The sequence below is a fragment of the Denticeps clupeoides genome, chromosome 5, assembly GCF_900700375.1.
Source record: "Denticeps clupeoides chromosome 5, fDenClu1.1, whole genome shotgun sequence".
NCBI classification, from domain to species: Eukaryota; Metazoa; Chordata; class Actinopteri; order Clupeiformes; family Denticipitidae; genus Denticeps; species Denticeps clupeoides.
The window spans coordinates 23,328,280-23,354,436 of record NC_041711.1 but is presented as its reverse complement, the minus strand read 5'-3'; the positions used below and the strand labels follow the sequence as shown (position 1 = coordinate 23,354,436).

The 26,157-nt window shown below is 41.4% G+C and overlaps 1 protein-coding gene across 5 annotated transcripts in view; it reads left to right on the top strand.

Moving 5' to 3' along the window:
* Nucleotides 1-25,994, top strand: part of bmpr1bb (bone morphogenetic protein receptor, type IBb) — a 39,049-nt gene extending 13,055 nt beyond the window's left edge. For 4 of the 5 annotated variants that reach the window (XM_028980178.1, XM_028980176.1, XM_028980175.1 and 1 more), the window contains 11 exons: nt 3,762-3,841; nt 19,754-19,913; nt 20,540-20,642; nt 20,729-20,831; nt 21,747-21,840; nt 21,963-22,101; nt 22,614-22,806; nt 23,553-23,850; nt 24,288-24,463; nt 24,698-24,828; nt 24,922-25,994. In XM_028980178.1, the coding sequence (XP_028836011.1) occupies nt 19,771-19,913; nt 20,540-20,642; nt 20,729-20,831; nt 21,747-21,840; nt 21,963-22,101; nt 22,614-22,806; nt 23,553-23,850; nt 24,288-24,463; nt 24,698-24,828; nt 24,922-25,047 (1,506 nt within the window). In that variant the 5' untranslated portion in view covers nt 3,762-3,841; nt 19,754-19,770 and the 3' untranslated portion in view covers nt 25,048-25,994. Of the gene's footprint in view, nt 1-3,761; nt 3,842-16,568; nt 16,669-19,753; nt 19,914-20,539; nt 20,643-20,728; nt 20,832-21,746; nt 21,841-21,962; nt 22,102-22,613; nt 22,807-23,552; nt 23,851-24,287; nt 24,464-24,697; nt 24,829-24,921 lie in introns of those variants that run through there. The other variant, XM_028980179.1, reaches the window with a different exon arrangement.
* The last annotated feature ends 163 nt before the right edge of the window (nt 25,995-26,157 follow it).

The following is a 26,157-nucleotide window of genomic DNA, read 5'->3' as shown; positions in this document are numbered from 1 at the left end:
TGTGTTATTTATGAGGACACCATGCCAAATGAGTTTAAGTTGCAGTGAAAACAGCTGTACAAATGAACACTGTAGCTCTGCAGAATATTTGTGTTTCTCTGAAGAGGGATTCTTCTTTTCTCTTAAAGAAATTGATGAACTGCTGTATTTTTCCCATGGTCAGAAATCCATGGGACAGCAGTGGTCAGCACAGGGCAGTGCTGTAATGAAAGTAGTCAAGATCCCTCAGAGAGATGTGCAGTCTCTGGTAAAATGATTTGAGGACCCTTCAGGGATTCAACCGGTTGTGACCTCTGTTCGTTCTCCTCATAGTGGCAAGAACATTTGCAGGACATGTTCCTTAATGGACACGCCGACCATGCTGAACATTCCTGTTATACTGATCTGATGTTCATGATGTGAATTATATATTCACTTTTCCCCAACTTTTTACAGTATGAATAATAACCACTAGACCAGGTGCATGGTTCACAAGGGTTTTTATTCTCTGAATTAATCATGGATATGTTTTTCCTTGACATGTCACATCCACCATCCCATTTAAAAGCAAATGGCACTTGCCCATTATCTGAATATTATTAACTAAACAGAATGCTTGTCTGCAGGGGACAAGAACAAACCAAAGCTCCCTCAGGTGGCATCTACAGCACAACTACGTTTCTGGAAATGGGTAAAAAAAAAAAAGGTCTTCCTTAACTAACCGGTCCATCCGTTTTTTGCTTTGATTTGAAATAGCATTAAATAAAATGCAATTTCATAATATTGTATTATATAACCAACATTTTTTATTATTTATGCCTAATTGTACAACTGTACTTGTGGGTGTGTGTATTTAAAAAGCCACCTAAATACATAGCATAATTGCTTTTCACTTAGCAAACTGTAGCAAACAGTGCAGCAAGAGGGGTGCAGGTGTATTTTAAAGTTCGTTTTTACATGACAGGGGTCGGACTGGGTGTAAGATGTGGTTGGTAGCGCTCATTGATAATGGAACACAGTAAGTGATATGTTAGTTCAGGTGAGGTGAGCACCTTTCTCTGTGATGATGATGGTAATAATGACTGCTCAGAAGATTTTCAGAAAGAGAAAGCACACGACAATCTTATTTTTTAAATCAGATACACTGAATGGACATGTATGGGATTCTACCTTTACAGGGAGTGCAGAATTATTAAGTTGTATTTTTGAGGAATAATTTTATTATTGAACAACAACCATGTTCTCAGTGAACCCAAAAAACTAATTAATATCAAAACTGTTTGTTTTTATTTTTAGCTATTTTAGGGGGATATCTGTGTGTGCAGGTGACTATTACTGTGACTATTATTAGGCAACTTAACAAAAAAAATATATATACACATTTCAATTATTTATTTTTACCAGTGAAACCAATATAACATCTCCACATTCACAAATATACATTTCTGACATTCAAAAACAAATCAGCAACCAATATAGCCACCTTTCTTTGCAAGGACACTCAAAAGCCTGCCATCCATGGATTCTGTCAGTGTTTTGATCTGTTCACCATCAACATTGCGTGCAGCAGCAACCACAGCCTCCCAGACACTGTTCAGAGAGGTGTACTGTTTTCCCTCCTTGTAAATCTCACATTTGATGATGGACCACAGGTTCTCAATGGGGTTCAGATCAGATGAACAAGGAGGCCATGTCATTAGTTTTTCTTCTTTTATACCCTTTCTTGCCAGCCACGCTGTGGAGTACTTGGATGCGTGTGATGGAGCATTGTCCTGCATGAAAATCATGTTTTTCTTGAAGGATGCAGTCTTCTTCCTGTACCACTGCTTGAAGGTGTCTTCCAGAAACTGGCAGTAGGACTGGGAGTTGAGCTTGACTCCATCCTCAACCCGAAAAGGCCCCACAAACCTTGCTGGGGTCTGAGTCGGACTGGAGCTCTCTGCCCTTTACCAATCCAGCCACGGGACTCACTCTCATTTCATCAGTCCATAAAACCTTAGAAAAATCTTGAGATATTTCTTGGCCCAGTCTTGACCTTTCAGCTTGTGTGTCTTGTTCAGTGGTGCTCGTCTTTCAGCCTTTCTTACCTTGGCCATGTCTCTGAGTATTGCACACCTTGTGCTTTTGGGCACTCCAGTGATGTTGCAGCTCTGAAATATGGCCAAACTGGTGGTAAGTGGCATCTTGGCAGCTGCACGCTTGACTTTTCTCAGTTCATGGGCAGTTATTTTGCACCTTGGTTTTTCCACCCGCTTCTTGCTTGATTGTTCAATGATCACGCTTCAGAAGCTTTGCATTTTTAAGAGTGCTGCATCCCTCTGCAAGATTTCTCACTATTTTTTACTTTTCTGAGCCTGTCAAGCCCTTCTTTTGACTCATTTTGCCAAAGGAAAGGAAGTTGCCTAATAATTATTCACACCTGATATAGGGTATTGATGTCATTAGACCACACCCCTTCTCATTACAGAGATGCACATCACCTAATATGCTTAATTGGTAGTAGGCTTTCGAGCCTATACAGCTTGGAGTAAGACGACATGCATGAAGAGGATGATGTGGACAAAATACTCATTTGCCTAATAATTCTGCACTCCCTGTATGTACCATCCAACCTCTACAACTAATACAAAATGCAGCAGCATGACTGATCTTCAACCGCCCCAAATTCTCCCACACCGCCCCTCTGCTACTTTCCCTCCACTGGGTCCCAGTAGCTGCATGCATCAGATTCAAAATACTGATGCTGGCCTACAAAGCCAAACATGGAGTAGCACCATCCTACCTCACAGCCCTTATTACACCTCACACTGCATGTCGTATACTCCGCCATAACTAAAGGTAAAAGGAAGACTTTCATATAGTCTCTTCTTTGTCTTGGCCCCTCGGTGGTGGAATGGAGGTCAGAACAGCTCAGTCACTGAGCACTTTCAAACGGCATCTCAAGACCTTCCTCTTATTTAGATTATATTTAGATTAACTTGTAACCTTCTTATTGTCTGACTTATGTATAGAATCTACAACATAGTGAATAAAAAGATTGTATTCATAGTTGGGGGTCCTAGTGAACCAGAATTGATCACTTCATTGATCGCTCTGGATAAGGGCGTCTGCCAAATGCCTTAAATGTAAATGATAACCCCTGTGTTTTATGTTAAAGGTCCCCTATTATGAAAAGTTCACTTTGTGATATTATTTTACATTAATACGAGTTCCCTGAGCCTGTCTATGGTCCTGCAGTGGCTAGAAATGGCGATAGATGTGAAGAGTGCTTTGGCCGTTCTGTTCCTCCTTTCAGGGAATTTGTCCCCTTATGTCATCTTAAGCGGAAAGGTTACCACCCGTTTCTCCTGCTTTTTACGCATCGAAAATTTCCCACCCTTACCCAAAAAACATTATCTCCTCCGAGATACTTCAGATATAGTATTAGGGGACCACTATGACCTATATAAAAGCAAAAACTAATTTCATGTCAGGGAACCTTTAACAATTCACAACATTGCTTTCTCTGGTTCTCATATCTTATCAGTGTGGTAGTACCTGAGCAAGACACTTAACCGTTAGTTGCTCCAGGGGACTGACCCTGTAACTACTGATTGTAAGTCGCTCTGGATGAGGGCGTATGATAAATGCTGTAAATGTAAATGTAAATATCTCTGGTTCTTAGTTTTTCAAATTTCATCTTTATTTGAGTCAGACATTTTATTTTATTTTGTGAAAGGGCATTCAGAAGTCGTGAAAGCTACTCCTCTGTCAACAGTTTCTCTTATTTATTTCCTTTCCAGCCCTGAAAAACAGCACCAGACTGAAAAGGAGACCGTTTCTGCAGAACAGGGAGCTGCGGAGCAGACGAGGCTGCGTGGAGGTAAAGAACAGTGCCATCTGCAGCTGCTCAACATTTCATGTCACCCATAGCTCACACAAACAGAGGATGATGTTCACGTGCAACAGACCCAGGCTAACCCACAACACAGTGCACATATTTATGCAGTAAGCAGCCATGAAGTTATTTATGCCCCTGCACCAGTGACAACCATGACTAGAGACAATACATTTTCACTGACACTGAATTGTTTAGTTCCTTTTAATTCATTCAGGGGAATACTGCATTTACTTGGGTTGTCAAAACTAATGTTAATTGCTGAGAGTAATTTAATTATCTAATTTAATCTGGAGTCAGAAATACTACATACATGCAAAATTCTTTGTAGACTCATTTACATAATTTTCAAATGGGGGGACACAGCTGCTGCTCAGACATGGCAGCAACACTCTTGCAGTGTGTTTGCAATGCACACTCATCCATATCGTCCAAATTAGCATAATCTGTATTTACACTACATTTTTATTTTGCATATCTTCACTTTATTTATTAGTTAGTGTGTAGCGTGTTTTATTAAAAAAAATCATCAATCATCACTCACACTCGTCTTTGTTATAGTTTTAACACATTGTACATTGTAATCTGAATGTATCATTAGTTGTTTATCAGTCAGGTCTCAGAGAGGAAGATGTCATTACAGCGGTATTGTGAGATGATGCAGAATCCTGATTATTTTTTCAGTGACAATATTTCCTCAGGGGGACACTGGCCTACATTGGTATGGTGTTGCTACACTTCAGCCCTTTCTGGCCCTTGAGGATTGATGATATGAATATGAAGGTCTGAGGCCTTCCAGGTGTCTCTCAATATGAAGCATCCTTCAGTAATCTTCTGAATCCTGTCTGGGTCAGACCGGTACCATGTCATTTTCAGCACTTGTAATGGGAGTCTGTTGTGACTGTTTTTAATTTAATGAATGTAGCTGCAATTCTTTATTTTCTAGTCAGACATTGCACTTGACCGTGTCTGAGTGTCACTTACACATAATGGAGACACTTTTGTTGTAATTCAGATATGAAGTGTCTCCATAACCATTGCAGTTCTTCATACTGTGGTTCTATTTTTTATTTAACCCCAAAAGCCTGAATGTCTGAATGTCTACAGTACATGCCAAAAGTTTGGATACCGTATAACTGTAAAAGACACTGTATAACACTGTAAAAGTTTGGACTGCTCTGCTGATGACTTCCTCTTAATTTCATGTCTCATGGCAACAGAAAATCTGTGTGTTTTTTTGTCTGGTGGTGTTCGTTACCCTTGACCTTATGCTGCTGATCAGCAATGTATATAAAAACACATGCAAACCACTTCATCACATGAGCAGATGCTGGCACTGCTCTTTCTGTTATGACAAGATCAAGCTGACATTGTCAAGCACAGACGAAGACTCTCCAAACTCAACTCAAACATACACACACACTTGTCACCTGAGGCCAGACATGTTTGGGTTGAGGGATTTACCAGAGGAAACCTTTTGTTTGGTGCAGAGACAATTTCAAGAATTAGTGTCTATGAAACTACCTGTCAGCTGTGACACCTGACAGTGTCAGACAAGTGCAGAAAATGAAAGGAGGCATTATGAGGTAATCCTCCCTGAGCCCCAGGAAACACACACACACACACACACACACACACACACACACACACACACACACACCTCAAGCACCTGGAGGGAAGCTGAGACATGACAAACAGTAAGTTACAATGATGTTTCCAGTTCGATCCATTTAAGGAAATGTTAATATTCAGAGATGCACCATGTGAAGAGTTCGTTTTGGTTTTAAAATCTGTTTGCATTTACATTTACATTTACGGCATTTATCAGACGCCATTATCCAGAGCGACTTACAATCAGTAGTTACAGGGGACAGTCCCCCTGGAGCAATTTAGGGTTAAGTGTCTTGCTCAGGGACACAATGGTAGTAAGCGGGATTTGAACCTGGGTCTTCTGGTTCATAGACGAGTGTGTTACCCACTAGGCTACTACCACCCTGTTTTGCTGTATCTGCAAAGCTTACAGATACAGCAAGACGTGTCCCACCACAGCAGCTGAGTCAGTGCCGTGGGATGTGCTGAGGGGTTTTGTTATAGAAATGTGTAGTGTCAAACACAGATAGTCCCACACGCAGCAGGCCACCCTTGAAAGGCTGTTGCTGTGGACGCCCCAGGCCATGTGTGGCTGCTAATCCTCTTGTCAGGCAGTAATGTGAGATGGACAATATCTTCCAAAACAGCAGCTGTCAAACACAGTGGGTAGCAGAGCAGGCAACCTACAGGTGAAGATGAGGATGGTGGTAGCATTAGTAGGGTGGTAGTAGCCAAGTGGGTAACACTCCCGCTTCTGAACCAGAAGACCACAAAGTCACAGGTTCAAACCCCACTTACTACCATTTTGTCCCTGAGCAAGACACTTAACCCTGAGTGTCTCCAGGGGGAATATCCCTGTAAGTCATTCCTCTTTTTGGGGCAAGTGGATAAGGGCATTTGTCCTGTGTATGCAATGGGACATTTTTGGGGCAAGTGAAAGATCAAAGATCTCCACTGGATTTGCATAACAATAGATTACACATTTGATGATGCTGTCACACATAATACAAAATTTGAAAATAGTGTGCATGAGAGGGTGGTAGTAGCTTAGGGGAAGAGACACATGCCTATAAACCAGAAGGCCATAGAGCCACAGGTTCAGACCCCACTTACTTCCATGTATATACTGCATTGTCAGTTGCACTGTATAAGGCATACTGATAAGTGTTAATTTTAAAGTGTAATGAAAACATAATTAAAGATCATGTACTAGTAGAAGGAAATAATTACACAGAAACAGAGGGTAGGTACTTTCACTTCTTTGAGAAACAGATAACTGTTTACTGGTTCTTTTTATTTTTCTATTTCTGTAGATGCTGAGGACACCTTTGACATTACAGTAGTAGACAACCCCCACTTACAAAGTTCTGTAAATTTTTAGTAGAGAATTGCTGTTATATTCTGCTTTGTGTATGTAAGGACCAGTTATTCAAACACACGTCTCCTCTTACAGTCTAAGCCACTGTGTTACACCTCCCATGCGGTAGAAAGAGACTCAGATGGGCTGTCAAAACAAGCTTTCAGCACTAAGGTCTGCAGAAACGCAGGATTAGCGAGCAGGATTACCGTCGGCCTGTTATACACTATTGTTTGGCATTTTCAGACGTCACATATTACATCAGAAACAGTACGGCACAAATCACAAACACCAACAACCAACTTCCCTTGTCTTGTCTTTTCTCACTTCTCTCTGATGAGTGTTTACTGATGTGACTCATTGACAAACTGTCAAATGTGCAACAGCCCATAACTGTCCATCTTAATTATGTAGATCTCTAATAAAAAATACGACTAATTGGTGAAGGCTTAAATTTCAAATAAAAGGCCAGTGATCAGCTGGTTGAAGCTCTTTAGTTTTCAACTGATGAGCCATTTAAAGCCATCAAATTTGAGAGAGGCAATACTTTTTGTTTTAAAACACATTGGCAGATGCCATGTACAATGGGTTTGAAGCACACTATGAAACAGTTTTGGGCAGTCCAATTAAATGCACAATGGAATAACGTAGAATGTGGAAATGTGGAAAGTATAAATGACAGTGGCAGGCAAATAACAAGACTCAAAATGTGTGCAATAGTTGTATATCTTTTTTTTAGCAAAAAGTACTTAACATTTCAAATTTCATCAGTAATGATAATGATCATACTTTCTTCAAACTGGCACAATATCAAAACTAACTCCAAGTAATGTATTAGATGTTGTATGAATTTTTACATTAAAGAGGATTTTTTTACAATGTAGAGCTTAAAAGATCCTCCACAAATATTGTCTATTTCAGTTTTTGTGCTTCATGTTTCATAAGCACACGCTTGTGATTTGTTACAGTCTGAAGCAACTGTTTAAGCGTTGAGTCTACAGGATTTTACTGATGTCTCCTTCAGTTTGAGCTTAGGTTGAGTTACAAACCTTCCAAATGACCGGAATGCATCACTGCAGAAATATAATCTTTACTGTTTGCACACAGCAGGACACATGTATTAAATGACTACACTGTAATTTACTGGAGCACAACTCTGTGCTGGTATCTAGCTCCTAGACTGACTGATGGGGGGTTATAACGGGAAATTTTTGCCAGCAAGTTTCCAAATTTGATGGCCAAGGTGTGTCCTGAGGCCCAGCAGACTTATTTACTGGAATACCTCACACACACACGTCTACTCTTGGGAATTACTAACTGTTGTTCAGTGCTCTGCCTAGGCAATGCCTCGAGTGGGTAAAGTTTACACTGTAGATAAAAATGGAGTAAAATGCAAGGGCCCTCATCCTCATTTCTGTAAGTTTTCTATGTATTAAACCAGAGTGAGGTTTTCACATGAAGTATCTGAATATGCCTCATTGAATAGTTCAGGGAAAGTATTTTTCATGAGATCCTCTGTGTTTGAGAAAACTTATGCCCACATTTTAAGAAAATAATTTAATTATCTTGTCAAAGCTACATTTGTCACATCGTGGCAGTGACAAATGAAGCTCCTCACCATCTCTGTTGAGCCCATATATCAACAGTTTTATTACAGATGGTTCCATCATCAGGCTGAAGTAGAAGGTGACGACCGCCACACCTTCACCTAAAATTTTAAATTGCTTTTCCTTGCACTCTCATTGACAGTGAAAGCTTCTGTAAAAAAGACATTTATTATTAAAGGGGAGAGTTTATTTAAAGACATTTGGAAGCAGAGGAGATTTGTGATGTAATGGTGCCATTTTATTACCTCACCTCCCCACTGTCCTTGTAAGATACCTGAAGCAGATGTTGCACAGTTTAAAAGATATTAGAGGCTCTAAGAGCCAATTCTGTTATAAAACCTGCCCAGTCAATTTGATATTGTCTTTACATATGTAAATAAGAAATTCTAGCTTTGACAAATGTCCAGCTTGCTTTCTACGTTGAGCTCCTTCAGCCCCAGGCTCATAATTTAATCAAGCTGTCCTGGAAAGTGCTTATGGATCTGCCCGTCTGGCCTCTGTCAGTGAATTTGTTTGTTCGCAGAGGTTCATTACCTCCTCAGTCTCCTGAATCCTTTTACTGCAGCCACTGGGCCTGAAAAATTGAATCAGAGTTATTCTGTTTTGGTCAATATTTATTATGCTTTTGTAATTTTATCAGATTATGAAACCGAAGGGCTTTACAATACACTGTACTGTGAGGTCATAAAGAATCCATCTTGCTATTCATTTTATGTTATTCATTGTGCTTTTTTTTAAACAACAAATGCTCACAATGGGTAAATATCTGTTGATTTTACCTGAATGCACCTTATATTTTGAATTTGTTTGAAAACAAGAAAATAGGTAAGTATAGGTAATGGGTAAGAAAATAGGTAAAATGATTCTTCTATCCCACCTCATGTGCTGCTATTCCCCTGGTGCTGAAGAAATCTGTGCACAAGAGCAGGTCCTGTTGAGAGCAAACAGAGAAAAGCTCGGGCTGAATGTGTCTGTCTTTGTGGAAAGTACAGCTGCCTGGTCGCTCATATTTGCCTCGTAGGGCCTTTTGTCTCCACCCTTACAGTAAATGCAGGAGTGAAGTTTCAGATGGATTTTGTTTCCAGCACTTATTGACAGCTCACGGCAAGCTTATAGAGACACATTAGGCAAAAAATAGACAGAGAAAGAGAAAAATTCCCAAGGCAGACAAGGGGAAACTCATCTTCATCCTCTGACAGTGCACCGATCGATCGGTGCTGCTTCCTGTGTTTTCGTAAGCTGGTACTGCAGAAAAAAAAACAACACATTGCATTAACCTTTACTTTGCATTACTTTTGTTTTTTGCCCTGTATACTCTATGCATGAAAAGAATTAAACTTCTGGTCTTCTATCACACGAGAACCAGTGGGTGAATTTTATTTTATTTTTTGGGACAAACGCAGACACGACTGCACTAAACATTGTGGTTGGTGAATGGTATTGATGATATAATTTCTGCAAATGACCCCTCAACTTCTATAGGCCACTCTCCTTCTCATCCCACCATTCTCCTCCTCTTTAACATCCAAAGCTACACGCACTGAAGTGGCGCGTTCTCTGGAACTCTCATTGTGGGACCGGCTAAAGGTGGCTGTAATTCTGCACCAAGGCTGAATTTTGGAAGGATTTCATGGCAGGGGACCTTTTAATAAGCAGAAAACAATAAGCAGAGCAGAACCTGCTGTCAAATCCAGATTCTTTAGTAGGAGACGTTTATATAACATTACTCCTGCAGATTGATCCAAACTATTCATTTGCTGGTCATTATGAAGGGAACCATCATCCAGCCATCATCAAACAGGACTCCATCCATAGCTGCTGCCACGGAGTCATTTACATTACATTTACATTTACAGCATTTATCAGACGCCCTTATCCAGAGCGACTTACAATCAGTAGTTACAGGGACAGTCCCCCTGGAGCAACTTAGGGTTAAGTGTCTTGCTCAGGGACACAATGGTTTTCCAAGTCCAAGTCAAGTCTCCAGTCTTTGTGCTTGATTCCAAGTCAAGTCTCAAGTCTTGAGTGACAATGTCAAGTCAAGTCTTTAGTCCCAAGTCCAAGTCAAGTCTCCAGTTGTTGAGGGCAAGACTACACACAAGTCACATTGTTTGTATGATTCGAGTGCGAATCTCAGACTCGAGTCACCATCTCTGAGTCACAGACCTGATCGTTCAGAGCAGCATATGGTTTTCAGTTTAAAGCCTCTTTAAAGTTCTCAGCCTGTCTGCACTTCAGATCATAGTAGACTGAAAATTGATGGAGGCTGGGTCTGGCAGTCTGGATCATAAACAGACATGATAAACAAACAAAGTCACAGGGTCAAACCTCACTTACTACCACTGTGTCTCTGAGCAAGATACTTAACCCTGAGTTACTCCAGGGGGACTGTCCCTGTAAGGAAACTTACCTGTAAGTTTTAAGTTTCCGTGTAAAGAGTCGGATCTGTGATGAACAGTAGAATCTTCCAGGTCATTTGACCAGGAGATCTGGATTAAGGCCTGCTGGTCGGCTTTGCTCAGATGTTTCTAAAGCTATTTCTGCTGGACCACTGTTGTCATGGACTCCGAGGGGTGAAGGGAAAATGACCACAACAGAAATGGAATCAGAGGGTGACGGGGAGCTTGTGCTGACCTGACAATTGTGTCGTTAAACAATTTGTGTTTGTCTGTAGCTCATTCAGCAGCTATGTCCAACAGACCCCCACACAATAGAGGGAACAAAATAATTACAACAAATACCTTTCTCTGTTACTGTCCTCACTGTCCTACTGGGGATTTGTTTAGCCTTCCAGAAATGCATTCAGCCCGCTGTCTTATAATTAGTTTGTACTAATGAGTTTTCTACATGGTTTCCCAGCTTGTTTACAGACCGTTACAGATGGTTTTTCATTGTGACACTGTGTCTGTCTGTCACATTTACTGACATAAGTGTGAATTTAAGTTGATTGGGGTTCTTGGTATTGCCTCAGGATGTTTAGAGAGTGGAGACATTTTTCCATTATCCATGTGACGTGACTCATTCAGTGCAGATTTAATACTGATGCCAGCTGTCAGCCTGCTGTTATGTCATTTAATTTATTTCTTCAGCCTTATTGCTGCCATTTTTCAATATAAAACTGCATTCAGCTTCTTTGTATATATGGTTGGCTAATTGAGCTTATTGTCAGATGTGTTTGACACGCTCTGTTACAGCTCTGTGTGGACCTGCAGTTTTCATTTCCTCTGAAATGAAGCTTTGCCATTGACTGTAGAATCTGTTCTGATATTGCTGTTAAGGTTTGCATTCTGAAGAATGGAGATATGACATGGAAAATATTTACTGGAAGTACATCTATATTTTTGGAACTGATGAATTAGATACCACTTTCTCTGTGTTAGTAACTAAAGTTCAAACTTTTCAGAACAGTTCATTGTGATCATGTTTATCACTCTAAGTAATTAATTTAGAATGTTTTTTTAGAAAGTTCTAGATAATTAAAAAAAAAATTATCCTACCAAAAGTATGGATAATTGAAACACTTGTCAGAATCTGGGGTGCATTGATTGTGGTGTAATTTGCGGTGTAATTTATGAGGAATTTGGATATGTACGCACGCTTTATTAAATAACTCATTTGAGGTGTTTAAAAGTCTCTGGCTGTCTATTATAACAGCAGCCCACTTTGCCTTTTAAATAAGGATGAGATCCACGCCTGGTTTACTGCACTTAGTTTGTGCTCAGCCCTGATGCGGCTGGGTATGGAGCCTCTCTGTGCTTTATGGCTGTAATAAAAGGCTGCCGCTTGCAGCAGGCATCATTTTTAGACAAAAAAAAAATGCTGTTGAGAAACGCAATAAAAGTCAAAGTGCCCACGAATGCAGATGGTTTGTTAACATGTTGGTTATGAGTCATGCCTGAGGTGATCTTCACTTTTACAGCAGGAGTGCTCGCCCACTCGGTTCCCCGCCGGTGTCAGTAGATGGCTGTAATTGTCCACCCGCTCACTGCTGTTGTATACGAGGTTCAGCAGACCGGGCCTGACAGCCAGAGAGGTTCTAGCACCATCAATGGCACCTCACAGGTCCTCAGACACGCTCCAAAGATGCATTCATTTGTGGCAGGGTTGCCGTCATTTCCCTTGGCTACTGGTTGTGTTGACATGGGGGGAACATTTTCTGAGGTATGAGCCGCCCGCGAACGAGGTGTTTACGAAGTGTGTCAATCACATCATGACATCGCAGCCTTTTCCCCTGGCAGCCAGCGGTGGTGCTACACTGTGTGGGCTTGTGACAGGCCCACACTTATAATTTTCACTTGTTATGAAACTGAAATATAAGACAGTAAAGGTAGAGAACGTCATGTTCTGTGGCAGAGCTGTGTCTGGATCCTGAAAGCTGTGAGAGCTGAACACACCACATATCAACCAGACGTAAGCCTGTAATTAGCTCTATGAGTGGCATTACAAACTAGCAGGTAAAAAATTAGGATGTGCTATTGTTTTTGTGAATGGGTGACTAATTATGGTATGTCTAGCCTTTTTCTCTGCTTGTGCAATCCTGAGAAATGGATATATACATTTTTTGCCAGCAGATATTTTTAAACTAAACAACTTTTTTGTCCTGTGTCATATATGATTAAGACCATAAAATATTAACACCCTAGCTTATTTAATTATTATTTGTAATGCAATACAAATGGAATACATTTTTAGCATTTATGGGTATTTTGTTAGCTATTTTTGTGGCCAGTGCTGTAATATTAATCAGAGTTCAGCTCGCAGGAGAGCTTTCCTGAAGTTCCCATACTTTTTGTGTCTCCAGAGAGTCCCTGGCTGTGACAGCAGCTTTTTCCTCTTGAGAAACTTATTTTCTCTCCTTTTTTCTTTGTGCCTTTTTCATCTTCAAAGCTTGGTTGGAAGAAAAGGAAACTTGGCCAGTTTACTTTCAGGGTCTTGCATATTCATGAAGACTCATTTTGTGAATGTCATGAATGGCACTGCTGGGTGGCTGATTCATTTGGGTGTATTTGGGTGGGAGTGCTCCCACATTTTGTATTTTCTTTCACGTACAAACGCTCAGTGGAAAGCAGTGGAGGTGTGAAATCTGGATGATCTGTTCAATACATTTCCTATTGTAAATTTGTAAATGAGTATAATTACTATCACCAGTCTGTTTGTGTGTACAGAATCTAATTACATTTAAACTTGTACTCAGAAGAATATAAATAGTGTGATTGAGAGCAGGGCCAGCTCTGTACAGGACAAGGATGCTGATTTGAAGCCAAACCCAGGAAAATGCCTTGTAGATGTTTTGGGATTAATTAATGTTCTTGCAAGACTTTATCTCATCCTGGTCCTAACAGTATTACAGCACAGAACGATTGTTTCTCTTATCATCTGTAGGTATGGACTTTATTTATTGAGGAAGCACCATCTCACGCCAAACTGACTTAAGACTGCTGGTGTTGTCATCAGTGCACTGAAGGCTGGAATCCCTTCTTCCCAGGACCAGACTGGGGTGATGAGGGAAAAGAGGGTAATGTTGGAGGAAGGAGGGGGCGTCTGCGCCTCCGAGAGCCGGGAGTGATGTAAGGATCCCTGGCCTGGTTTCCACCTGCACACAGCTGCCCTGCTGCGGAAGTCAATGTCTTTCGCAGACGTCTGAGTGAGATTTAACTGCTGAGACACCCAGAGGGAAATAAATGCCCTGTAGTCAGTTCTGCTGTGCCTAGAACCCGGCTCATGGCTCACATTCCAGCCGCAGTTGCTGTAACTCTAGAGTCAAGGCTGCCATGGAAATTTCTCCTGCTCTGTTCCTGACTGAAGATGGGAATTTTGTGGTTGTCTCTCAGATTTTCTCAAGTATGAGAAGTTGAGAATCACCTGCATCGTTTTTCTTTTTCATATATTATGAAAAGAATAGTAAATAATCATTGACAAAGTCCGAAATAATGACATAGTCAAACCTACATCTGCTGAAGCCCAAGACACTGTACACTGTATTGAATACCAAACGTTACTATCATACTAGTACTATATAATAGTTTTCTAACATTGAAGTTTTTCAAGTTATAGTCTTGGGTTAACAAATGCAGAATTCCTTTGGATTTTAAGACTGATTGTTGCTAATGATATTCCATTAATTTGCCATTTCTAGCTATTACAGTCATTTATATCATGATAATGTGTAGACTGGAATTTTGACCCATTTAATGTCTTTTTAATGCACAAAACAGGCACAACATAAGTCTCAGACTTTCACCATACAGCAGAATCACATAGACCAAGTATTCACTATGCATCACATCTTATCACACTTATCATGTGCTGCAATATATTACAACTAACATTATACCTTTTTTGTATAATATTTTGTTGATCTTTCCAGTGATAAGGACAAAAAAATAATTATACAATTAGCTGCAGTTTGTCACGACTACGGACTTATGGGGGAAGGAAGTGCAGAGGTCTGACATGCTGGGAACGGGGTTTTATTATGAAATAAACAATAAATACAAATAAACGTGGCTCGAGAACAATTTAACTTAAATAAAGAACACAAACTTGCCTGCAGGCGTGTGGTGATTGCCAGAACTGAAAATACACTAACACACAACAGTGCACTCACAACAGTCCACGAAAATGTCGTCCCTTCCGAAGGGGCGGAATTCTGCGGTCTTTATGCACAGTCAGGATTGGCCACTGGTGATGAGCCCAGCTGCAGTCAATCCTGACACAGTGTGTCTACAGTGTGTCACATCCCTGTCTAGGGGTGTTGAGGTGAGGAGAGGGGAGAGGGATGAGACACTCACAAGGCCGAAATATACAACCAGTCCTTCTATTTACAGTGAATATTTACAACCATTAACAGAACTTACACTAACGAAGGAGGGGGTGATACAAAACAGAAGTGAATCAAAAACACCAAACCACACACTAGCAAAGGGTCTAACTCATGAAACACAGTAAACAACCTAAGCACTGAACACAACTATAACCGCACAGTGCGAGTGGGATGGGCTCTGGCAGCCGCGACCTGAGTAACAGGAGTAAGTGGTTATGGAAAGTGAGTGATTGAAATTTGTGAAATAATGTTTAATCTCCCACAATGGAAGTGTCTTGAATAATCGAGGAGCTTAAATTGATTTAATGTGTAAAAGGATTAAACTGACAGACAATCGACAGACTTGAACTTACTAAAACCAAATAAACAGAACAGGCTTCTGAAACAGAAATCTAATTCTAGAATCATTCTAAACTGAAACTATATAGAATAGAAATAGAATAGAATGGAATAGAAGTCAGTTTTCAAGCAAATGAAATTAATCTTGCAGTTAAATTGTGTCTGGATAGCTCACAACTCAAAGCCACGACTGGTTTTATCGCCTGTCCCAGTGACCAAAGAAAACGTTGATCTCAGGCTTTTGGAAGCTAAGTAAGACTTTGTGATTTGTTCCGGAGGAATATTTGTCTTTCTGTGGATGAATTGGTTTGTTAAGAACTAAATGACCAGTGGGTTGCATTGGGCATCAACCCAGTATGAGCTCAATGAGAACTCTATAGAGTGTGAAGAATGTTGTTTAGGTTTGTTTAATCGTTGCTTTCCCTGCTGTCAGACGTTTCATTTTTCAGTTGTTTTTTTTTTTTTTTTTTTTTTTTTTTTTAGCATTTTGAAGCAAGAGACAAGGGCCGATTTAAGACACATGTTCTTCTCAAATGTGAAAAGACTCTTCCAGTTTCTCTCTCGATATTGTGGAATTTAGCCAATTGGCAATTAATTAGCAGGCCCAGCCGTCTGATTGAATTTTTTTTACACCCACCGAAAATACTGTTTCCAGGACCAAAAGATTTTTATAGTGCAAAACGTGCCTTCAGCTATTTGCAAGACAGAGGAGAGTCTTAGACCTGGGAGTCATGTTCAACTTCACAATCAGTCTTTTAAATATGGATATGCATATTTATTTCCCATCTGAGCTCTCTGTCTCACAGCTGCTTTTTAAAATGTATTGTTGTCTGCATTTGCTGTCCACTCAGACCAGGCTGTGTGACAGATGATTGTGAGACTGAGGGAGGGAGAAAATGAACTAAGAAAGAGGGTGTAACTTTATTCTCCTTCCCCTCCCTTTTTACCACCGGAGTGGCAGTGAAGGATGTACTGTGTGTGAGTGAGTGTATGTGCGTATGTGTGTGTGATGGGACTGCAATTGCTCGCTGTGGATGGTGCCTGCTGCAGAAAGGCATTGCTGATGATCAGACTACCTTCTGTCCTCCTGCTTTGGGTAAGTAGTGCAGAGGAACATTTCTGCAGGGTGAACCCAGAGCTCAGTCAGGCCACACCGGTACAGGAGGGTGTATTTGGAGATTCAGGACATCTTTGTGCTGGTGTGTATGCCTTTTGTCACACATTCTTTTATTTTTGCTTTTTTAGAGGCTACAGAACTTCCCTTAATCAGCTTGATATATATCATTCTGGTTTTGTGCACATTTTTTCATTGTTGCTTGTTCAGTATATTTTGATGAGCTTAATTTAATAGAAAAATGTATGTCATGTTATTAGTTGGTTAATATTAATAGTGCGAAAATGTAAATCATTAGCTATTTTTTTTTCTAAAAAAAGAAATGTAGAATTTTTTCAGTAACTGCTGTCCAAGCTGTTCACTCCATGGATCGATGGAGCTGAGCCGGTAGCTGGACAGTCCCAGCAGAACGAGAAGAACAGTTTGTCCCTCGTCCTGCCGAAATCTGAGTTGTCCTTCTGACTGCTGTGTTCGTCTACATCATTCTTCATCTCTATGATGTTGGGTGAATGTATATGTTTCTTTTTCACAGACGTTCAGTCTGTATGAAGTCTGGAGAACTGTGGAGTTGAGGTCACTGTAGTCTGTGCATATCTTCTCCACAACCTTGAAGGCTGCTGATAAAAATGGCGCCACAAGATCAGAGATTTTTGAGTCGCCATATTAACTTAATTTTCTCCCGTGGTCAGGGCTTCTTTGACTGGTTTTCTGGGGATCTGCCTTTGCGTTTTAATGTAGAATCTCTTATTAAAATACTGCTCTGCTTTCCTGAAGGGGAAAGCCTATACAAGCATAGTTTCTCCGCAGCTATGAAATTTGGAGCAGACAGGCCGGGTGTTGGGAGAAATGGGAGCTCTGTGTGGGAGGCTGGGCTCTGAGGCGTTCCCGGCCTGTCCAGCAGACTTCCTGACAGGATGCAGCTCATGTTCCCCAAACAGAACCTGATCCCCGTCCGAAGGCGCTCCTGCGATGGAGGAGGGCTGCTTGCACCTGTGGCTTTAGAGAAAGTATAAGAGCTAGTAGGAGTTTCAGGATCCAGTCCAGAATGGGCTACTCCAGATCCAGGGTTTGGACCAGAGTTTCGTGTTTTTCCTGTATTATTAAGATTCCTGATTTTTTTCTGTTTGAAGCTGCCCTATTCGTTTATGTTTGCCGTCGGGTGAATCCCCCCTGTCATGTCTTTCATGTAATAAACCCCTCTCTTGTGATGCCACACATATGCCAGGTCTGGCCACCGTGACAGAAGTGTCTCTGTTTCTTTCCATGTTTGTTCCAGCTTGCTTTTGATTAGTCAAAAAATTGTGCCCTTGATTTGTCTGATGTTTGTATGTTCTGGTTCAATACTGATAACTGATATCTGCCCTTGGAATTCTTCTGCTCCTCCTGTGTGGCTGCTGTTCAGAAACAACAGACTTCAGACGCTCTCTCCATATGGTGATCACTCCAGATGTTTCTTGTACTACCCACATCCCTGTCCATTTAGAATTTTTTGTTTGCAGAATTGTAATTGATCACAGTTTTGACGCTAGATCATGTGTATGTTTTATACATTTAATGCAAAAAGAATGTGTAAAGAAACCATCTGGTCTTTAAAGTGAGAAGGGCCTTCGATGTCTTGGGGAGTGTATGTGGGAGGGTGCTGGTATATAGTATGTCTGATATGTGGAGTGATGTTTAGGGTTAGAAAGGCTGCTGCAGGCCTTTTGAAGACCGTCACATAGAAGAATTTCCTGTGTGAAATCTAATGTCCACACACCTGTCTGTCCACCACATCAGTCTCTAAAACATTTAAATTTGAGACTCTTTTTCTGTGGAGAAAGGGCCAAGGAAGCTACTGTAGTATTGCGATTTGCCCTAAAACATAAATCCCTCCCGCATCATTATAGTGTGGTGATGTGTTATCAAGGGAATTAAGAAGGTGCATTATCTCAGAGGATTACTTGTCTCAGATTTAATGGTCCGTTTATCTGTATCTGCTGCCTAATCTGAGCCAACAGGACTAGAAAACAGCAAAAAAAGTGGTCTGAGATTGTCTGTGGTTGTATGTGTGACACAACAGTGTATTCTAATACTTTACTGGATTTCTTCCAGACTTTCAGACAGCAGCAGCTGTTGTGGATTTTTACTGACTACTTATGACTCTTTATCAGCATGCTTATTTGGGAATAATGCTGCGGTTTGGCTTATCAGGAAACACAAAAATGAAGCTCAGGCCCCATCACGGCATAAAATCCGCAAAACAGTGGCTAAAGAATAGCCCTCACTGTTGAGGAGGCCAATAAAATGACTCAATTTTTCTGAAATGGAACAGACCTTAGTCACCCCCTGTTGTGTTTATAGCTTGTAAGACCATGCCTGACGGCGTTGGGGGTCATTAACACACCCTGCCCTGACCCTGCGCTCTGGGAAGGGTCAGTGCACAGAGGGCTGGACCCTGAGGGAAGCTTTCTGAAAGGGGCCAAAAGTACCCTGACATTCAGAGTCCTCTCACCCAGTACAGTTGTGGATATACTGCTAAACTTGCCTTCTCCACATAAACCTTTACTTCTGCCCAGGTCACCCTATAACCTGGTTTCCCCCAGCAAAGCTGCATGATAAAGACTGGTTCTCAGCAGTGGAGTTTACCCAGTGGCCATAGTTCATAGTCATTCCAGTGAAAGTGAAGCTCATAGAAAGGAGCCCCATTTTTATCAGTTCCTCTGGGGTTCTACTTTAGGGCTTTAAGCCCTAGTGGTCTGGTAGGGATAAGTAAACACATGCCTTAACAACAGCAGTTTCTCACCCTCACTGCAGCTTTGGGAAAGTGTTGGTTGTTACTTGACCTCCTTGGTGCATGAAGGTAAAAACGCATTATTTTTTAAACATTTCAATACAGTTTAAGTGATTTTAATGAAATTTTGAGTCATTTGATGGTATAGGTTGTGTGAACTGCAGAGTTTTTCAGAGATTTACTGACTGGTCATTTCGCACAAACCAACACAGAACAGAGTGTGCTGTGATGTACACATGGCTGGTGAAATTATTTGACCTTGTCATTAAACAGAGCCACTTCACTTTCTTCCTTCAGCCCATGTGTTGGATGCCATGCTGCTGAGGGATTCTGGGAAAGTCATGATGGAGGGTGTTGGAGGGGAGGGCGATGGGGAGGCTCCTGCCCCTGCTGAGAGGATGCTATGGTGTCACTGTAACCACCACTGTCCTGAGGACTCCACCAACAACACCTGCAGGTAATGGACTGTCCTGATATCAACTAGATGCAATTAATGCAAAATAGTCACTGGATGCTGTCTGTGATTCTGTCTCCAGTGGTGATGAGACATGATAGTGGAGATAGCTGTCCTGATTTTGATATGATAATGGATAATACCTGACCTCTAGGGGCCTGTCTTTCCTGGAGCTGTACTAGGTAGGGTTATGTCTTTAAAAAATCTGTAAAAAATAATAATTATGATTTACAGATTTAAAAAACAGACAAAAAAATTAACAACTTGCTAGTACATTAGAGAGAAGACCCACCCAGGCAATTAAGTTGAGCTGTTGCTATCTCCGACAACCAGAAGAAGAACTTTAACAACGTTTTCAGCAAAGTTTAGAATAGGAGGAACCCATGGTGATGATTGACCTCTATCACACAACGTACTTCATCATTCTACACGATGTAAACCGACTCCTGTCAATATTCCACATGCACAGTTACAGTGACAATAGCATACTGTTGATAATAGGGAGGGGAATCAATTATATAAATAATATACATCACTACGCTGATAATAGTTGCTAGTTGTATTACCAATTTTGAATGGAGGTGTTATGAAATGATGATATTTATATTATATTATTGATCGCTCTACAGGACTGATGGATATTGTTTCACCATGATAGAAGAAGAGGATGGGGGGACACAGGTTCACACTTCTGGCTGTTTGGGGCTTGTGGGCTCCCAGTTCCAGTGCAGGGTGACTGCATACACACACATACACATACACACAGACACACATTTGACAATATCATGGTGTAAATTTCTGGTTTTCTATTCATATAGGACACAGGAAATGCTCATCTACGGAGGATTCTAGAATGTTGCACAGATCAGGATTACTGCAACAGAGACCTGCGTCCCACCCTACCACCACTGCAGTCACAGAGTGAGAGAGACAGTCACACACACACACACACACACACACATACACATACACACACCTGCCTGAGAGAATCAGTCCTCTCCTGTTTGTCTGATGGTGTCTGACAGCTCAAGCGGCTGCTGACCGCAGACCCTGGTCTATGGGAGGAACTGGGGGTGAAATTCTGCTGCACACCCACCTCAGTTCTCAGTTGCTGATGGTCAGGACAGCAACTCCCGTAGGGATGCTTGGGTTTCTGGCTTCTGCACGAACAGGATATCTGTCCCAGAATTTGTCACAGACAAATCTTTGTGTGTTGGGGGTTGGGGCATATCTGTGTGTCTGTGAAAGTGTGCATGCCCACTTATGTTGCATTTATGTTGTGTGTGTGCTTGTGTGTGTGTGTGTGTGTGTGTGTGTGTGTGAGAGAGAGAGAGAGAGAGAGAGCACACTTGTTTGTGAACATCCCAGTTCATACATATTTTTTATCAATCAGAGTTTCATTATTTTCCTGCTTTAGAACACCTCCACAGTGTTGGACTATCCAGCTACATGTTTGCATTTTTCTGTGTGTGGGTGTGTGCCAATATGTTTCATGTGAATCTTAAAAGTGTGTGTGTCCATGAATGACTTCTCAGTGACAGTAAGGGAAGAGTCCCAGAGTGTCTGAGGTTGTTCAGGATCTGTCAGGAACCTGATCACCTGGGTCTAGAGAGGGCTTGACTAAGTGAAGCAGTGTCCCTCAGCTGCTGCTCCCTCAAACGCTGGACATCGCAGCAAGGGGGGCGGTTGTAATCCGAGAGCAGCGAGGGACAGTGAAGACAGCGGAGCGATGAAGGAGTGATTGGGAACATGACAGCTGACACAAGGGCTCTAATGCTGCATTAACTCAGCGTCTCCCCGGGGTTCTGTGGCTCACGGCTTCTCTCTGTTCTTTAGGCTTTGTGGGTATCAGCACTCACTACCTCGCCCTGCTCATCTCTGTCACCATCTGCAGCTTCCTCATCCTCCTTGTGCTCTTCTGCTACTTCAGGTGGGTTTAAATCAGTGTTGCCTGTTCACAGTAAAACTGAAGATCTTGACAGAACTTTGGGTATACATATGCATATGCTTGAGTTGATGCTTAGAATATGATGAGATATGGTGGTATTTTAGGTCCCGAAGACAGGGTTCCAGGCCACGGTACAGCTTGAGCCTGGAGCAGGATGATAGCTTCATTCCTGTGGGAGAGTCCTTGAAAGACCTGATAGAACAGTCTCAGAGCTCGGGCAGTGGCTCGGGGCTCCCCCTGCTGGTGAGTGTCTGAAATCTTTCAGCTGAGAACCGATGGAGACTCTTTGCATACCTACAATCACAATGCCAAAACTAAAAAAGACTTAATAATTAACTTAACTTAATTTAACTTATTGTGTTGTTGCTAAGCACCATCATTCATTTAGTCTACAAGACTGACTGCAATTACATAGTTCAAACAGTCATTTCCCCAAGTGCAGTTCAGTCGTATCGCTTTTTTACTACAGTTTAAATATGTGTTAATGAACAACTGTTGTTTTTACCCTGTGACTGGTAGAATGTGGTAAAGTTGAAGATATGTTATCAGATTGCTGCTTTCAACATTCCCAACAATGCAAGGTCAGAACTAACTGACTATTCTCAGCAATTCCCCAAAGTACAGTGCACATTACAGTACATAGGACAAAAGGCTCACAATGAAAAGGTTATATGGTTCTTGTGTGTTAGTATGTATATTCTCAAGGTTAAAAGTGAATATTTCCCGTTGCTCTTCTTCTTCTGGTGTATGATCAGGTCCAGCGCACCATTGCTAAGCAGATTCAGATGGTGCGGCAGATTGGGAAGGGTCGGTATGGAGAGGTGTGGATGGGACGCTGGCGTGGGGAGAAGGTGGCTGTGAAAGTCTTCTTCACCATGGAGGAGGCCAGCTGGTTCAGGGAGACTGAGATTTACCAGACCGTGCTGATGAGGCATGAGAACATTTTGGGTAAGCAGCCTTTTCTGAAAAAAATGGAAGACTCACAAAACCGTCACAACACATGCTCTAGGCTCTAGAGACCTTAAAAGGAATCCTTTAAGCTCACAGCTTTCTAAAAATCTTTTCATGTGAATCGATATACACTACCAGTGAAATGTTTGGGATATATCTACTCTCTGGCTGTTATGGATGTACACCATTTTGAAGAATCCAAACACATTTAGTTTTAATCTGTCTGCCTCTTTTTGAAAGTGAAGTGATTGTTATTGTGAAACACTTCATCACAGCACACAGTGCACACACTCTTGGTGAGCAGTGGGCAGCCATGACAGGCGCACGGGGAGCAGTGTGTGGGGACGGTGCTTTGACGGTGACAGACGGTGCAGTGGCGCCTCAGTGGCACCTTGGCGATTTGGAATTTGAAATGGCAACCTTCTGACAGGCCACTTTTACTTTCATGGCTACTTTGTTCACTATTGTCATAAATATTGTCATCAAGATTTATGTGTTCAGCATAAATCTTCAGGTCTGTAGGAAATCCATCTCCATTGTCTACTTTACAACAATAAACCACTGATTATGTGGTAATGAGATCATGCCATTTCTAACAATATGCAATATTGTATTCAAATTTGTAATTATATGAATTCTGATATATTTGTGTTTATTTAATTGGTTTATTTGTATGTTCTACGGTACCATATATCAGTAAAATATCAGGAATTAAGGTCTTGCTCTTGACTTTGCTTCTTCAGGCTTCATTGCAGCTGACATTAAGGGCACAGGCTCGTGGACACAGCTCTACCTGATCACAGACTATCACGAGAATGGCTCCCTGTACGACTATCTCAGGTCTACTGCGTTGGACACCCGCGCACTGCTACGTTTGGCCCACTCCTCCATCTCTGGCCTGTGTCACCTCCACACAGAGATCTTCGGCACACAGGGGAAACCTGCCATTGCCCACCGGGACCTCAAGAGCAAGAACATCCTGGTTAAGCGCAATGGAACCTGCTGCATTGCAGACCTGGGCCTCGCTGTCAAATTCATCAGGTCAGACGTGGGTTTGAGAATGCACTTCATTTGCCAGCTGGGCCTGCAGGGTTACTGGTTAAATGGGATTTGCTTTTCCATTCTGTATTAAACAATGTAGGAGGAATACATATGGGTTTCTGTGGAGGGGGTAATGCCTATTCAGCTGGTGATTTTGATCAATTAATTATTTAAAATATAGATGAATGATGCTATGTAAACCAGTTCTTTAAATTCTTTAGACCCTCAACTTTAATGTATATGGCAGAAATAGTGCTTAACGCAATATTTTATTCTCTTATAAATGCTAAGATTTACTTCTTGAAGTGAGTGTATTTTTTGTGTCATGTAGCCTTAACACCTGCTACATGGGAAATTAATGAGAAAAGAAGCTAAATCACTCATATAAACGATTTGTTCTCGCAAGTGACAAAGGATTTCTCCCGTATTGTTTCCAGTGATACCAACGAGGTGGACGTTCCACCCAACACTCGGGTGGGCACCAAGCGCTACATGCCCCCTGAGGTGCTGGATGAGAGTTTAAACAGAAGCCACTTCCAGTCCTATATCATGGCCGACATGTATAGTTTTGGACTCATCTTGTGGGAGATGGCACGCAGATGTGTTTTGGGAGGTGGGTGTCTGTAAATGCTCTTGAGAGAGTATGTGTGTTTTTCAGCACAAGTCTATTTATGGATTTGAGTTCTCCCTGTTCCCTAGAAATGCTGTAATTGGTTTTAATTAAGGTTGAAAGCTCTTCTGTAAGCACATCCCACTTGTGCTTTAGCTCGGCTTATAAAAATAAGTAATTAATTGAGTCATTATCTCCTGTTAGAGCCATAACTAATGCCATAATCTGTTGCTGCAGGTATAGTGGAGGAGAACCAGCTCCCTTACCATGACCTGGTGCCCCCTGACCCTTCCTATGAGGACATGAGAGAGGTTGTGTGCATTAAGAAACTCAGGCCCTCATTTCCGAACCGCTGGAGCAGTGATGAGGTATGAGCTTTCAACATATTTCAAAAGGATGTGCATTATTAACAGACACCAGCAAGTGCAATTTAATTATAGCCTTCTTATTTATTTTCACAGTGTCTCAGGCAACTGGGTAAACTGATGTCTGAGTGCTGGGCCCAGAATCCTGCCTCTCGTCTAACGGCTCTGAGGGTCAAGAAGACTCTGACCAAGATGTCTGAGTTGCAGGACATTAAGCTGTGACTCCGGGGTGGATTCTTGAACATCGACCCAACAGGTTTTGGGTGAAAGATGAAGTCTGAATAAGCCTGTCCTCAGAAGGTTGCGCCCAGCTTGTAAATGTGACCAAAAATGGCTCAGGACATGTAAGGCGTCCAGAAAGGATGGATCTAGTTTTACTTTCTGTGAAAGTGCCTCAGTGTACCCATCCGAATGGTAGTGGTGGGACAGCGCCCCCTGCTGGTACATTCTGCCTTCATCTTTAAAGCCATTTTAATAACAGTGACCTGACAGTGTTGGGATCTCAGAATAGAGATCCACCCAATTTCCTTTAAGCAAGCAGCTTCAGCTTCACTCAGCTGTAGTTTGAGTGAACTGTTGTCCATGTCAAATACCAAAAACCGTTCAACAAAACAATCCGGGGGAATAAAACTAAGCCAGCAAAAGCCTAGGTCTTTTAATCAAGACACACATCAAATACAATCAGGAGAGATGTACTCTGGCATACTTGCAGTGTGTCTTGGTGTCTTGTGAAACATGAGACTGTATCTTAAGAGCACTTAAAACTGATTTATCTCCTTATTTGCTGTCATTATAGCATTTCATTTGTAGTTCTGTATTATTAATGGGATTTTTATGCTATTCATATACATAATGCAAAATGTTTTTCAAGTGGACTTGTATGTACCCTGGCATTATATTTAGTACTCACCACAAAAAAGCAAAAAGTATTTATTTATGTACACTTCAGGGAAAGAAATTTCTTAAAGAGAGATAAAAAAAACTTAAATTGAATAATTATGGTGATCATTATGATTGGGCCAGGCAGTAAATATTAGCTTGTGATTAAGAGTATAATTGTTAAATACGATACTGTGCTGCTGAAGATGTTTGCTGATCCTTTTAATTTGATATGTGCCTTATTTAACAAGTGAAAATGTCTATTTTGTTGCGTAACCTATGACTTTCAGTATCTGGTTTTCTAATAAAATAATGTTTATTTCTATGCCAGTATAAGTGTTATGTATATACAAGACCCATACAGGACTGGCGTCCTTTGGTGAAAGAGCCTTCAGTGCTGCTGCCCCTGCTGTATGGAATACTCTCCCTTTGCATGATGTCTTGTCCCTGGAT